The 15,388-nt window shown below is 46.8% G+C and overlaps 1 protein-coding gene across 1 annotated transcript; it reads left to right on the top strand.

Annotated features, from left to right (window-relative positions):
* The first annotated feature begins 55 nt into the window (after window positions 1–55).
* TEX52 (testis expressed 52) lies at window positions 56–1,939 on the top strand. Its single transcript, XM_041735761.1, has 2 exons — window positions 56–127; window positions 1,385–1,939. Exons 1-2 carry the CDS (start codon window positions 56–58, stop codon window positions 1,937–1,939), a joined length of 627 nt encoding a protein of 208 aa, XP_041591695.1.
* The last annotated feature ends 13,449 nt before the right edge of the window (window positions 1,940–15,388 follow it).

Raw genomic sequence — 15,388 nt, 5'->3', positions numbered from 1 at the left:
AGGGAAAATCTTCCCTACAAAGCGGCCCCTCCTGACAATCAGGCCCACAGGTGGAATGGCCAGTAGCCCACCAAGACAACCCAGAGGGCAGAGTGTTCCGCCCCATGTCCAAAAACCTTTCTTGCAGGTAGGAGGTGGGGCCCTATCTCCACAGCCTATCTGTTTGCACACTGCTGGGCTAAGGACTGCCCCCCTGGGGTCAGGGGGTCAATACATGTCTCTCAATCCTGTGGTACTATGAACACAGAGCTCAGAACAGAGAAAAGGAGGGATCCCTGGGTGGCGCAGCGGTTTGGCGCCTGCCTTTGGCCCAGGGCGCGATCCTGGAGACCCGGGATCGAATCCCACATCAGGCTCCCGGCGCATGGAGCCTGCTTCTCCCTCTGCCTGTGTCTCTGCCTCTCTCTCTTTCTCTCTGTATGACTATCATAAATAAATAAAAAAAAAAATTAAAAAAAAAAAAAAAAAAAGAACAGAGAAAAGGAGATGCCTGGTTATTACATCTCCCAGCCCCACCTCCTGGGGTGGTCACGTGGAAATGACAGCAGAGTGGGCCCAAGAGGCAGGTGAGTTTTTGTAGTCAATAAGGTCCTAAGGTGGAAAGAAGAGCATAGTCTCATGAGTAGTAACGGACAGATGGCTCAAGTCCCAGCTCTGCCACTCACAGACCTGGCAACCTCGGGTGAGTTCCTGACTCTCACCATGTCTTGCTTTTTGCATCGTTGAGATGAGACCATAACAATGCTTGCTCCTAGGCTTGTAAGGGTTAATTGAGTTGTGGACGTGTTTAGCACAGTTCCAATACCTACCTGCTACCGTTTATTTCACGGGAGGTGGGACAAAGGAAAGGGAAGAAACCAGCCTTCTAGATGTTTCCCCATACTTGGCTTGTGTTTGGACGAGAAGTGAGGGAAACACACCCATGAGAGGGAAACGAGTAAGAGGACGAGTCCGGGAGAGAAGAACCCCTGGGCTGCATTCTCTGGAGAATGATTTTCCTTCTACGCCTCGCTCAGTAAGGGGCCTTTCCCCTCACAGTTTCCCTGGGCGCCCTGGGCCCTGTTCAGAGCACCCACCCTGGCAGGAGCCTGAGGCAGCCAGAGTGCAGAGGAGGGATGAAAGTGAAAAGTGAGGAGCTGGGAGACAGGTGAGGAGGAGAGCAGGGTGGGAAATCCGAAGCACAAGGTGAGAAGCCCAGGGGGACCCTCCAGAGCAGACCGGACTTCTGACGGCAAGCCCAGCCCGGAGACACAGTGTCCAGGCCCAGCCACCAGGGTCCTGATGAGAATCCGGGGTGTGAGCAGGCCAGCAGCCTGGCCTCTCCGCAGCTGCTCCCGGGACAAAGGCAGAGCGCTCCCCCAGGCTCCCTCTGGTCTCTCCCCAGATGGCCCAGGCCAGCGAGCCCCTCCTGGCCTCCCAGACATGGGCCCGACGCGAGTTCCTCCTCCCTGGTGCGGCCCGGGAGTGGCCTGGCTTCACCCCGCAGGCCTACCGCCGGCTGGCTCTGAGGCTGCCGCCCTGCACAGAGCTCAAGTCCGAGGTGCGCCGCCGGCTGCTCCGCCCGGAGAAGGACGCGGCGCAGCACACCTGGGGCTTCCACACGTGGCTGGACGTGGGCCGCCTGCCCGCCACCTTCCCCACCAGGCCCGACAGGCCCTACGATAGCAACGTGTGGCGCTGGCTGACTGACCCGAAGGCCCACGGCAGGCCCCCTGCGGAGCCCCCCATCCCTCCTCCCTCCTGGATGGGTCAGAACAGCTTTCTCACCTTCATCTGCTGCACTCCCATCTTCGTGGATGAGAACAGGAAGACCCAGGTGACTGTCAGGGCGGTGCAGGAACTGAGAGAGCTGGAGAAACTCAAGCTGAGGAGTGAAGCCAGGGCCCCTCCCCTCGATACCAAGGGCAACATCCTGCCCCCAAAGAACTTCAAGAAGTAAGAGAAGCTCCTTCCTCGGTGGGGGGTGGAGCTCACCCAACCTGCTCCTGTTCAGGTGACCCCTCCCTCTCTCTGATCCCCATTTCTCATGTCTGCCTTGGGACTCTAACCCTCCTGCCTTTGGTCACAGTCATGGGTTCTGAATGTAGCTGGAGGGAAGGTGTAGGTGCAAAGGAAGGACAGCTGGAGGAGGTCACTTAACCATTTAACTAGACCAAGAGGCAACTAGATGCTTAACACCGGCTAGGCCCTGGGGGTACAGAAAAAGGTCAATCGGTCCCTTCCCCTTCGCCTGGGGAGTTTAGGAAAAGCAGTTATCTCCTAGAGGCTTGAGAAGGCAGCTAAGACTGCCAGATGCTAGGTGTCCAAAGTGTGACATAGACAGTGGGTGTCGTCTATGGCAGCTAAGACTATCAATTACTGGTGGAAAGAGCTAGAGTTCCAGATTCAATTCCATCACTGATGAAATGGAGCCGGTCAAGACCACGTCTCCCTCAATGGGTGAAGATAAAATGGGTTAATGAATATATGAAAGCACTGAACAAAAAGCAGATGTTATTACAGAACTCCAGAGGGGGAAGGGGCACCTGTGGGCTGGGGCATCCCCCCAGGAAGGCTTTGGGCGAAAACCAGGTAAGGCTGGAAGAGTAGGGGGCCCTCAGAAAAGTAGAAAGGAGGAGATGGAGGGGTGACCGGTCTGAGTAGAGACAGGAATGAGGTTAATGGAGAACCCTGGAGTTCTCCCTCCCTGCCCACCGTAGGAACACACAGCACAGTCCTCTCTGTACTGAGTGCAGTTACCACAAAAGGGATGAGGCAGGAAAGGGGGTGGGGAATAAGAATAGACTATCTCAAATTCCAACCCCAAGGGCATTAACAGAAGCATTGAGGAGCTAGTGATTTTTTCTCTTTTCCAAAAATGCCAGGAGTCGATGATTTTGAGAGAAGGTAATTCTCTCTGCAATCCTTGCAGTACGGATTGTTGATTGCTAGTACGTGCTAACACTAGGCATAAGACTTTGATCACTCCTCAAAAAAAATAAAAAATAAAAAAAATTCAGCGAAATGATAGTACCAGATATTCTAGTCATTTGAGCTATATTGTTTGGATCCCTGGGTGGCGCAGCGGTTTGGCGCCTGCCTTTGGCCCAGGGCGCGATCCTGGAGACCGGGGATCGAATCCCACGTCGGGCTCCCGGTGCATGGAGCCTGCTTCTCCCTCTGCCTGTGTCTCTGCCTCTCTCTCTCTCTCTCTCTGTGTGTGACTATCATAAATAAAAAAAAAAAGAAAGAAAGAAACTCCCACTACCCCAGATAGAAACTATTACTAGCAACCACATTTTACAAAAAAGTCCTCTGAATCGGGGAAGTCACTTATCTTGCTCAAGTCATGATGGCCAGTAAGTGGCAAAGCTGGGATTTGAACCCAGACGGCTCAGTTCTGGAACTGTATTGTCAACCACTAGGCTCCACTTTCCCTCTTGCCTGACTGGGGCATCAGACAAGTTCACAGCTCCTTCTGATGTGATATAGGGTTCTATAAAGACAGCATAAAAGAAACACAATTATGCACGAAAAGAGCTTAGTGCAATGCCCAGCATACAGTGAATGTGCGTGTGAGGGTGGAAGCCACATGGGTTCAGGAGCTGCACAGATCTAGGTAGCAATCTACCCAGCTCAATCACAAACGTGACTTTCTCTGAGCCTCACTTTCGCCAAGTATGGATTAGAGATGTACCTGGTCCTTTCAGGGTTGTTGGAAGATGCAAGGGCGTGGTGTCTGGCATAGACAGGGGGTCAGTAAAGTGTGTCATTACTATGGCGTCCCTGTGAGAGAAGGATCCTTGTTTCCCTCTGTTTGTTGCTGGAGGCCTAGGAATGAAGGAGTCCCAGACAAGGTTTTGCTGTTCACAGAAGGCATGGTGCTTGGGCTGAACCTTGAGGGATGTGTAGGAGTTCAACAGGAGGGAATAAGACAGAATGGCGGGAGGGAGAGCCCATCCAGTACTGCTGTTTCCTTTCAGCAGTTCTGTAAGGGGTTAAAATATAGCTAAATGTTCACTACCTCAGGGGTGCCTTGGTGGCTCAGTCGGTTGAGTGGCCAATTCTCAGTGTCAGATGAGATCATCATCTCAGGGTCCTCGGGCCCGAGCCCTGTGTACAGGTCCATGTCAGGCTCCACACTTAGCAGGGCATCTGCTTATGGGTTCTCTCTCTCCCACTCCTTCTACCCCTCCCCCTGCTCATGTTTGCCCTGTTTCTCAAAAATAAATAAATAAATAAATAAATAAATAAATAAATAAATAAATCTTTTTTAAAAAGTCTCTAGATCAGCGAGAGAGCAAATTTTGAGCATGAGAGATCCAGAGAAGTCTTCAGACAGATCTAAGCTTCAAAATGCCCGTGGCGTTGCTGAGAAATGGGACATTTATATACAAACCCAGCCGTTCTCAACTCTGATAGTACATTGCAGTCACCTGGGCCTCTTTAAAAAATGTTGAGATTTAAGTCCCACCCCTGAGATTCTAACTCAGTTGGCCTGAGGGCGGGGCGGGGGGGGGTGCAGAGATTTTTAAAAAGCTCCCTAGGAGTGATTCTAATGTGCAGCCAGGCCTGAGAATGTCCGATGTAAACCAAAGACAGCAAACAGGGATATCTGCCAGACGAGCCCCAATGCATGTTGAAGCACAAACTTGCCACTATTCAACCGTTGTTGGTTTTTTTTTTTTTTTTCTTTTTTTAAAGTCAGTCTCTCTCTGTTGAACCTAACACTACAGGCCTGTTGAAGAGGGAGCCATCAGACCAGGTGTCGTACAGCAGCGGGTCAGAGCAGGAAGGGTTCTCGGATGTCATCATGCTCACCAGTGATGGGAAGGGGCACCTGAGCCCTGAGCTGCATTCTCTACTTTCTCCAGCACTGCATTAGTAGAGGACGTGGGACAAAAGGAAAGAATCTGGATAATGATATACAGACAATATGTAAAAAGAACGGGAGATTGACCATCTAAATAACATAATTTCATCATCTGAACACCAAACACACAATACAGGGTGCACGCTATCTGGCATAGACCAATATCCAACACGGAAGAGAGGCAGAAGGGATTCCCTTCAACACGATCATTCGCTAGCTTGTGTTAGATTAATAGAAAAATGCTGGTAAAACATGGCTTTACACCTCAGTCTCAAAATGTGCATGACAAATATGCTTTCAGGGTAGGTATAAATGCCTTATTTTCTTATGGCACTGGCATTAATGACAACAGTTGGTCGGTCTTTACCACTCTCAAAATATAATAGGATCCCCCTACTTGGAGCACCTGGGTGTCTCGGTTGGGTAAGCGCCCAACTCTTGTTTTCACTCAAGTCCTGATCTCAGGGTTGTGAGATCAAGCCCCATGTTGGGCTCCTCAATGAGCACAGAGTCTGCTTGGGATTCTCTCCCCCCACCTTTGCCCCTCCCCTCCCTGTGCTCTCTCTCTCTCTCTCTCTCTCTCTAAAAATTAAAAAAACCAACCAGGATCCCAGTGATGCTCCTTTCTAATTTTGAATGATATTAGTTTGGGACCTTGATTGGTTGGCATTTTGTCATTGTCATAATTTGAGATAATTCTGATTTTTTAAAAAGCCTACAGAATTTTTTTTAAAGTAACCTCTATATGCAACACAAACCTCAAACTCACAACCCTGAGATCAAGAGTCAGATGCTCTACCGACTAAGCCAGCCAGGCACACTGAGTCTACAGAATTTTTAAGTATAGTTTGATATTTAATATCAAGTCTTTTCCAAAAATTTGAGAGGAACATGAAGAGTTACAAATTTGGGGGCTTACCCTTGTAGCACCGTGAAAATAAACTGTAATTAAGCTCTGAAAAAAAAGCATATCCTGTTTCCCTCCATACTCCTTCCACCATGCTTGCACCTCTCCTTTGACCTCTCTGTTCTCTGCATACCCCTTCCCCCAACAGGTACCGGCACATCTCCGCTGGTGGAAGGTTTGAGCCCCAAGGCCTCCAGCTCATGCCCAACCCACTTCCCAATGATTTTGCCAGGGGCTGGCCCTGCCCGAACCCTCTGCCTCATTACCAGGAGAAGGTGCTAAAACTGGCCTTGCTGCCTAGTGCACCCCTGAGCCAGGACCTTGTGAGGAATTACCAAACCCTGATAGAGAACCGGGTTGCCTTGCCCCTCTGTCATCTCTCCAAGGCACCACCTGGCAAAACCTTAACAAGGAAAATGAAGAGAAGACCTGGACAGACCTAAAGAGCCTCCAGCTGGGCAAGGCCAATGCATCTTCAGCAAGAAGCCTTTGGGGATGCTCAAGGACTGGCTTCTGCAGAACAGAGCCTCTCCACTCTCCCTCCAACCTCAAGCCACCTCTGTCTTCCAGGGCTCCTGAAGATGCTACTGACACTCTAAATTTTTATCTGTCTTCCTTGGAGGACTCTCTCATAGCAGGTGGGAAGAATGAGTGGGGGAGAGCAGGCCAAGGGGGGGGTGGCAATTTCTAGGGACAGAATGAGGAGGGGGAGGAATAAGGTGTGTGTGTGTTGGGATGGGGGATGAGACACTGTAAGAAATGTGGCTAGGAAGTTACCTCTACTCCCATAATCCATCTGGAACAGAACTGGGATTGGTCAGGGTACAAGAAGCTTCTTGGACAAAATAACCTCAATTCCACACCTCCCTAGACCATGCGATGTCTGGACAAAGACCAAAAGCAGCTATGCTGGGTTGCAGTTCCCATGTAGGGCTTGGGAGTGGAGGTCAGGCCAAGGCTGGCCCTAGAGGATGGAAGAAGTCAGGTCTGAGGAAGGCAGACCAGGTCTCTGCGGAGGGACAGGAGTAGAACAAAGTAGAGACTGAAGGCAAAGTAGAGACTGAAGAATTATGTTAGGACCTTGGGCCTGTGCTACAGTTAACCCTGGGTGCCTCAGCTCTGGTCATGGAGAGCCAGAGACAAGGGGCCTAGAGTGGAGGCCAGAGAATCCTGTTGGTCAGAGAGGTGCTGCCCCCAGCTGGGGTGGAGACTGGGGTGGGAGGCCCAGTAGGAGGGGCAGCAGGGAGCTGGCTGGAAGGAGAGAAGTTGCATAGTGGGGGCCCACAACACCTCCTCTTACCCCTGTCATACTCCAGGTTAGTGGGCTTCTCCTGGGCTTCTGGTCATTGCCCTCTTGCCCACTTTTCTCAAGGTACCTGGGAATCAAAACCCCATCAGGGTTCTAGCCCTGCTTTCACCATTAACCAGCTATATGACCTTTGGGAAGGGCATTGTTACCTTCAGTTTCCTCATGGGCACAGTGGGAGCCACTAGGGTACAAATGAGCAGTATAAATAAAATGATATAAGAGAAATATATGCAAAGTGTCTGACACATTGTAGGCCCTCCGTTAATGATACTATCAACCAGGCATTATTCATAGGATAAAAACAATGGGTGGGAAATTATTCAGCCATAAGGAGGCATGAAGTACTGACACAGGCTACAATGCAGATGAACCTTGAAAATATGATGCTGAGGGGCACCTGGGTGGCTCAGTGGGTTAAGCATCTTGCCTTTGGCTCAGGTCATGATCCCAGGGTCCTAGGATTGAGTCCCACATTGGTGTGTGTGTGTGGGTGTTCCTGCTTGCTCAATGAGGGGTCTGCTTCTCCCTCTTCTTCTGTTCTCCCTCCCCCACATCCTTCTGGTGCTTTCTCTCTCTCTCTCTCTCTCAAATAAATAAATAAAATATTTTAAGAAATGACACCCAGGGGCACTTGGGTGCCTCAGTGGTTGAGCATCTGCCTTTAGCTCAGGTCATGATTCCGGGGTCCTGGGATTGGGCTTTCTGCAGGGAGCCTGCTTCTCCCTCTGCCTGTGTCTCTGCCTGTCTCTCTGGGTCTCTCATGAGCAAATAAATAAAATCTTTCTTAAAAATGCCAGAAACAAAAGGCCACATGTGGTATGATTCTATTTCTATGAATTATCTGGAATAGGTGAATCCATAGAGAGGTGAATTGGTGCTGGGGGAGGAGGAAGTGGGAACTGACTGCTCAGTGGGTACAGGGTTTTCTTTTAGGGTGGTAAAAATAGTTTGGCACTAGATAGAAGTGCTGGTTGCCCAACATGAATGAACAAAATGCCACTGAATTGCTTACTTTAAAAATGGCTATTGTTTTTTTATGTGAACTTCATCTTCATTAAAAATAATTGCAACAAATAGGGTGTGATAGAGACTTTCCAAATTTCCTTCCGGTTCTAGATCTATAGTTCTATTTGGCAGTCCTTCTCCTGAACACTTCCCCCCAGGATGTGTGTGTGGGATGGGTGGGGATGACCAGAGTCGAGGGCTGAAGGAGGATTCCCAAGTACTCCAGGGAATGACAGAGCTCTGGGAATGTGCCCATTCTTCCCACACTGGGTTGCGAATGGTGGTGAAGAGCAGGAGGCCCCTGTACCTAGGATCCTAACAGGTCAGAGCCAGGTGGGCCATGAAGACACAAGTGGAACCCTATCAGGGTTTAGATGGCAAACTAAGGCCCATGGGGAAGTGACTTGCTCTGAGCTACAACTTTTGAGGGAAGCAGAGTGAACATCCCTTTCCCAACATACCCAGAACACCTTGTGCTCTGCTGAGTGCCACCAGCCTCATGGACATTAATTAATCGCAGCCTCAGAGTCACTTCTTGATCAACACCTCCCCCTCTGCCACCTAAGCCAGGTATTGCTGTCATGAGCTGGGTTGCTGAAGCCAGTTCAGGTTCCCGAGTTACTGGGGCCAGAAAGAATGGTTGGAGCTCAGTAAGTGCCTGTAGCTGTGGGTCTGGGAACCCCTGGGGAAGTGCAGGGCCAACCACACTGTCAACCATGCTCTCTCTTTTTTTTTTTTAAGATTTTATTTATTCATGAGAGACACACAGAGAGAGGCAGAGACATAGGCAGAGGGAGAAGCAGACTCCCCTCGGGGACCCCGATACGGGACTCAGTCTCAGGACCCTGGGATCACACCCTGAGCTGAAAGCAGACATTCAACCACCAAGCCATCCAGTTGGCCCTCAACCATGCTCTTTGGTCTTCAGTCTTCATGTAGCTATGTGCCACACTTGTCCTGTCTCATTGCCAAGCCTCAAAAAGCCCCATTGCTGCTCCCTGAGGTGACAAATCAGACATCCTCCACCTCCAGACTCACTCCCCACCTTCCTTAGGACCCTCTGGCCTTTTTGTTTCTACTCAAGGCTGACTCACTCCAAGCCCTTCTTCGTCTTCTTCTCTCCCTCCTCCAAGCCCTCTCCTACGTGTACTGTCCACTGAACCACATACATTTACTTATTTACAATGTAAATAATTGCTTCTTTCTATTTATCATTATAATTAGTGGTTTCTGTGGCTAGTCACATAGTTCCCCATCTCATGGTCACCTCAAGCCAGCACACTCTCTTCAGGTCCCAGGACAGAACATCACAGAGGCCTCCACCATGCTGCCGAATCATGCCATTGTTCCTATGTAAAGGTTCCATTGTTCCAATCCCAGCACCACTCTCCCGAATGTTCACTGAGCACTCAAACCAGGTAACACACATAGTTCCCCGCAAACAGTCGGTGACTTCTTTAGCATGATTACCACTAGGAAATGAAGGTCATGGCCAGGGGTGCCAAGGGCAGGCCCAAAGCTTTGGCAAGGAGAGAGGGGAAAACAGAAGCAGGAAAGAAAGCTGATAAACCCGAGAGAGAGGAGGGGAAGGGCTGAAGCCAGAAGAAAGGTAAAACAGGAGTCTCTGAAGCAACGAAGTCTGGAATGTGCAGAGGCGCTGGGGAGCTTTGTCATTCCTCTGGGGGAGTTTGCAGGATCCAGATTTGGGCACAGAGCCCAGCAGGTGAGAGGAATTGGCAAGTATGTTCTGAGGGTGCAAGAGAAAGGGAAATGAGTAGAACGGGGTCTGGAGTGGGTGCCTAAGGCTTAGTTGGATTCTGCTACTGGGGAAATTCGAGTGGGGCACTCAACGGGCTGTTCTAGTGTCTCACCACCTGAGTAGATGGCATAATAATGGCATGTTTCCTCCTGTACTGAGAGTCCTGATGACCCATTCATTCAACAACTTTGTGTAAGAAGAGAGAGGATAAAAGACCCACCCTTAGAAATACTAGGATCTGATGGGAAGGTGGACAAGTAATTTAAAATAGTGTGAGAAATAGTATCATAGATAACCAATCCAGTTGTACTCTGGGAGCAGAGGGGAGGGGCATCTGAGAGGGTGCATGTGCGTGTGCAAGCACATGCATGTCTATGTGCATGTACAGTTCCCAAATAACAGCAAACATTTACTCAGCACTCATTAGGCAATGTTTTGAGAACTTTCCAAGAATCACCCCATTTAATCCTCACAATACTATGAGATAGGTCCCATTACAATCTCCATTTTAAAGATGAGTAAACTGAGCCATAGTGAGTGCTTAACAAGTTTGCCATTCTGCGTCTCGTTTAAACTTCAGAAAAATTCTACAAATTATGTGTCATTTCAGTTTTACAGGAGAGAAAGTGATACTAAGAGCTTGAGCACTTCACTCAGAGTCACCCAATTAGTTAAAGACTGGGTCAGAATACTTGACCAAGCTTGTCTGCGTTCAGTGTACCATGTTCGGTCTGTTTTCATCAATAGAGATGAACACTTGAATTTTCTGTTCTTTGGTTTTGCCATCCACAAAATAGGAGAAAATCACCCAAGTGTCAAATATAAAAGGTGGTCATAGCCTGGTAGTTTTTGGGGTGGAGGAAGAGTGATCAATTTCAAAACTGGCACAGACTTCCTGTGACCCTTGCCGGACAAGAGAATTCTGGAAAACAGCTTTATTCCTATCCTCAGCAGATCTGACAGGGCCAGAGGAGAAAGCCTGAAATAGAACTGGCTGCCCTTAACCTTCCATGGGCTCAAGGGAGCTGTTTGTCTAGCTCTGAATAACCCATTCTATGAAGAATATTCTGGGAATTTCCTTATGTGGCAGAGTAATGTCTGGGTGACTTCACTGTGCCAAATGAGCTCTCCTCTCCACCCCTACCATCAGAGATAAGGATCGGCACTAGTCAGCCTTGAAGAAAAAAGGTTTAAAAAAAGAGGTATAAAGATATTTAAAGACAGGAAAGTTTATCCCAAGGAAGGTGGGAACCAGTTCATCTCCATCTCCACTGAGGCTTGGACGAGAAGGCAGGGATTTTGAATAATGGCTATAGGGATTTGGATTACAAAGAACTTCCTGAAACAGCAGAGCGTTGCTGGCATAGATTATAACAGGTTCAAGGAAACGAGCCTCGAATGTATTCAAACCAGTACCATCCAGTAGAAATATAAGACACATATATGTGATATGTGACTTTAAATTTGTTAGTTGCCATATTAAAAAAGTAGGAAGTTGGGGCACCTGGGTAGCTCGTTGGTTGAGCTTCTGACTCTTGGTTTTGGCTCAGGTTGTGATCTTGGGGTCATGAGACTGAGCCCCGCATGGGGCTCTAAGCTCGGCGCAGAGTCCACTCAAGACTCCTCTCCCCTGCGTCTCCCCCTCCCCCACCCCACACTCACACTCTCCCCCTCTCTCTCAAATAAAGAAAATCTTGAAAAAAAATTAATAAATTAAAAAGTAAAAAGAAACCGGTGAAGTTCATTTTTATAACATATTTTATTGAATACAATAGATCCAAAATATTATCAACATTAAATAATGTAAACTATGGAAAATAATTGAGGTATTTCACATTGTTTCTTGTATTGTGTTCAATACATCTGGTGTATATTTTACATGTACAGCAAAGCTCTCTTTAGACTAGCCACACCTCAAGTGCTCGATAACCACATACATGTAGCTGGTGACTGCTGTCTTGGCCAGCACAAATCTAGACTTACTAATGTGATTGTCTGACACCAGATGGCAAATATAAGATGTGGCCTGGTTTTCTCTAAAGGCAGAAAGTTCTCTGGAAGACTCAGACTCTTGAGGGTGAAAACCAAGAAAACCTTATGCTTGGAGCCCCTCTCAGCCTCCCTTGTCGCTAGAAATACAAAGACCCATCACCCTCTGACTGTTCTAGAACTCACAGGCAGTGTTCTGTGTATTCTTTCAGTGGAGGGAATCCCGACTCACATCTGTGGGACTCAGGGTTTGGCGGCTTGTTAACCCAGGTGGGAAAAGCCAGGAGAAAGGGTTCCATCTTGGGTAGATGAGATAGCTTGATTCTCTCCATGGCAGGAGACAATGTTCTTTATCCCAGCCAGTGTTCCTGGTGTGAGTGACTGGTCACCGGAGAAGCCAGGCTGGACAGCGGGGAGGGAGAGGGGCAGATCTACCCTGTCCTGGGTGTGTGTAGGGACAAGCACTGTCCCAGCCCAGCCTATCTTACCTGCAAGCATCCCGAGTTTTCTGTCTGTGACCCTCTTCCTCCAGCAATGAGCACAGCCTCTCCCTCACCTTCTCATCTCTGCCCGACATCATCTACCCATACCCGGACGCCCATGGCTCGGTCTCCTCTCATCCTGCTCTATTTGTCTTCAGCATTTACCACTACTTGACAAGATAAATGTGGCTGTTTATTGTCTGCCTTCTTCATTAGAATGTGAACTCCATGAGAGCGGGGTCTGCATCTGGTCCACCACTGTGTGCCCAGAGCCTACCTCAGTGTCTGACATATAGTCGGTACTCAATAGTTTTTGACTGAACAAAAGGAAAACTTGCTATAATTCAGAGAACTGATGCAGCGAGAGAGCCAAATCCCAAGCTTCCATTTTTTTTCTCACAAAATTCCTGATTTGGGGTCCATTTGCTTCAACATCTATGTGAACCACAAGGTGAAATAAATGAGAGAAATTATAGACATTTCCCAAGTGGCTTGGAAAGGAAAATCTCCTAGATTGCTTCTATTCCTAACAATAGAAGACTGGTTTAATCTTCCTCAGTAGTGCTCCTGAAAGTTTTCTCCACCTGTGTCTCATCATTAGCGTTCAATGTAGTTATTCCTTGTTAATGAATTGGTTTGTTGAGTTCTATAAATTTCAGGTTAAAAAATGACTTGGTGGAGGGGGTACCTGGCTGGCTTATCAGAACAGCATGCGACTCGCAATCGTGAGTTCAGTCCCACACTGGGTGCAGAGGTTACTAAAAATAAATAAACCTAAAAAAAAAAAAAAAAAAAAAGAACAGGGGAGGGAAGTGAGGTAAGCTATTGGCAAAGACACAGACCACCCAGCTGAGGATACAAACTGGCCTCAGAACATTCCCTGGCATTTCTCCATCTTTTTTTTTTTTTTTTAAGAGTTAGACAAGCCTATTTTTTTTTTAAGTCAAAGTATAGTTAACATATCATATTAGTTCCAAGTGTACTACATGGTGATTTGATGATTATATACATTATGCAGTGCTCATCATGGTAAGTGTAGTCACCATCAATTACTCTATGAAGCTATTACAATATTAATGATTATATTCCCTAGGCTGTAATTTTCACCCTCATGACTTTTTATTTTAAAGTTAGAAGTTGGGATCCCTGGATGGTTCAGCAGTTTAGTGCCTGCCTTCAGCCCAGGGCGTGATCCTGGAGTCCCGGGATCGAGTCCCATATAGGGCTCCCTGCATGGAGCCTGCTTCTCCCTCTGCCTGTGTCTCTGCCTCTCTCTGTGTCTCTCATGAATAAATAAAATCTTAAAAAAAAAATAAAGCTAGAAGTTTGTACCTCTTAATTCCCTCTGTTTTGCCTATATCCCCACCCTCCCCTCTGGCAACCATCAATTTATTCTGTCCTTAAGGGTCTGTTTCTACTTTTTGTTTATTCATTTGTTTTGTTTTTTTAGATTCTGCATATAAATGAAATCACGTGACATTTGCCTCTGACTTATTTCACTGGGCATAATACCTAGGTCCATCCTTGTTGCTGAAAATGGCAAGATTTCATTCTTGTTTTTGGCTGAGTAGTATTCCACTGTGTGTGTGTGTGTGTACATTACATCTTCTTTATTCATTTATGGGTGGACACTTGGGTTGCTTCCATATCTTGGCTATTGTAAATTATGCTGCAATATACATAAGGGTGTATATATCTTTTGGGATTAGAGTTTTCATTTTCTGTGGGTCATTACCCAGAAGCAAGATTTTATACCACATCTTCTTTATCCATATATATATTGATGCACATTTAGGTTACTTCTGTATCTTGACTATTATAAATAATACTGCAATAAACATAGAGGTGCATATATATTTTTGAAGTAGTGTTTTCATTTTCATTTTTTAAAAGATTTATTCGTGGAGGCACAGAGAGACAGAGACACAGGCAGAGGGAGAAAGGAGCCTGATGTAGGGCTCCATCCTGGGACCCCGGGATCATGACCCAAGCCAAAGGCAGATCCTCAAACACTGAGCAACCCAGGCACCCCAGTGTTTCCATTTTCTTTGGATAAATACCTAAGAATAGAATTCCTGGATTATATGATGACTCTATTTTTAGTTTTTTGAGGAACCTCCATACTGTTTTTCAGTGGCTGCACCAGTTTGCATTCCTACCAACAATGCAAGAGGGATCCCCTTTCTCTACATCCTTGCCAGCACCTGTCGTTTTTCGTCTTTTTGATAATGACTATTCTGACTGGTGTGAGATGATATCTCATTGTGATTTTGATTTCCCTGATGATGAATGATGTTGAGCATCTTTTCATGTGTCTATTGACCATGAATGGCTTGTATGTCTTCTTTGGAAAAAATATCTATTCAGGTTCTCTACCCAAATTGGATTATTTGGGAGGGATTTTTGGTATTGAGTTGTATGAGTTCTTTATATATTCTGAATATTAGTCCCTTACCAGATACATCACTTGAAAATAATCTTCTCCCATTCAGTAAGCTGCCTTTTTGTTTTACTGCTGGTTTCCTTCACTGTGCAGAAGCGTTTCATTTTGGTGTAGTCACAATTGTTTATTTTTGCTTTTGTTGCCACTGCCTTTAGAGTCAGATCCACAAAAGTGTTGCTAAGGCTGATGTCCATGAGTTTACTGCCTGTTTTCTTTTAGTACTTTTATGCTTTCAGGTCTTACATTAATGTGTTTAATCCATTTTATTTTTGTGTATGGTGAAAGAAAGTGGTCCAGTTTCATTCTTTTGTATGTTCCTGTCCAGTTTTCCCAACACCATTTTTTGAAGAGATATTTTCCCCATTGTATATTCTTGTTTCTTTTTTCATAGATTGACTGTATAAGCATAGGTTTCTTTCTGGGCTCTCTCTATTCTGTTCCATTGATTTATGTGTCTGTTTTTGTGCCAGTGCCATACTGTTTTGGTTACAATAGCTTGTAATATAACTTGAAATCTGGAAGATGATACCTCCAGCTGTTTTTCTTTTTCAAGTTTGCTTTGGCTATTCCGGGTCTTCTGTGGTTCCATACAAATTTTAGATGTTCTAGTTCTGTGAAAAATACTGATATTTTGATATGGAT

The sequence above is a fragment of the Vulpes lagopus genome, chromosome 21, assembly GCF_018345385.1.
Source record: "Vulpes lagopus strain Blue_001 chromosome 21, ASM1834538v1, whole genome shotgun sequence".
Lineage (NCBI taxonomy): Eukaryota > Metazoa > Chordata > Mammalia > Carnivora > Canidae > Vulpes > Vulpes lagopus.
This window is presented reverse-complemented; position numbering and strand designations above follow the sequence as displayed.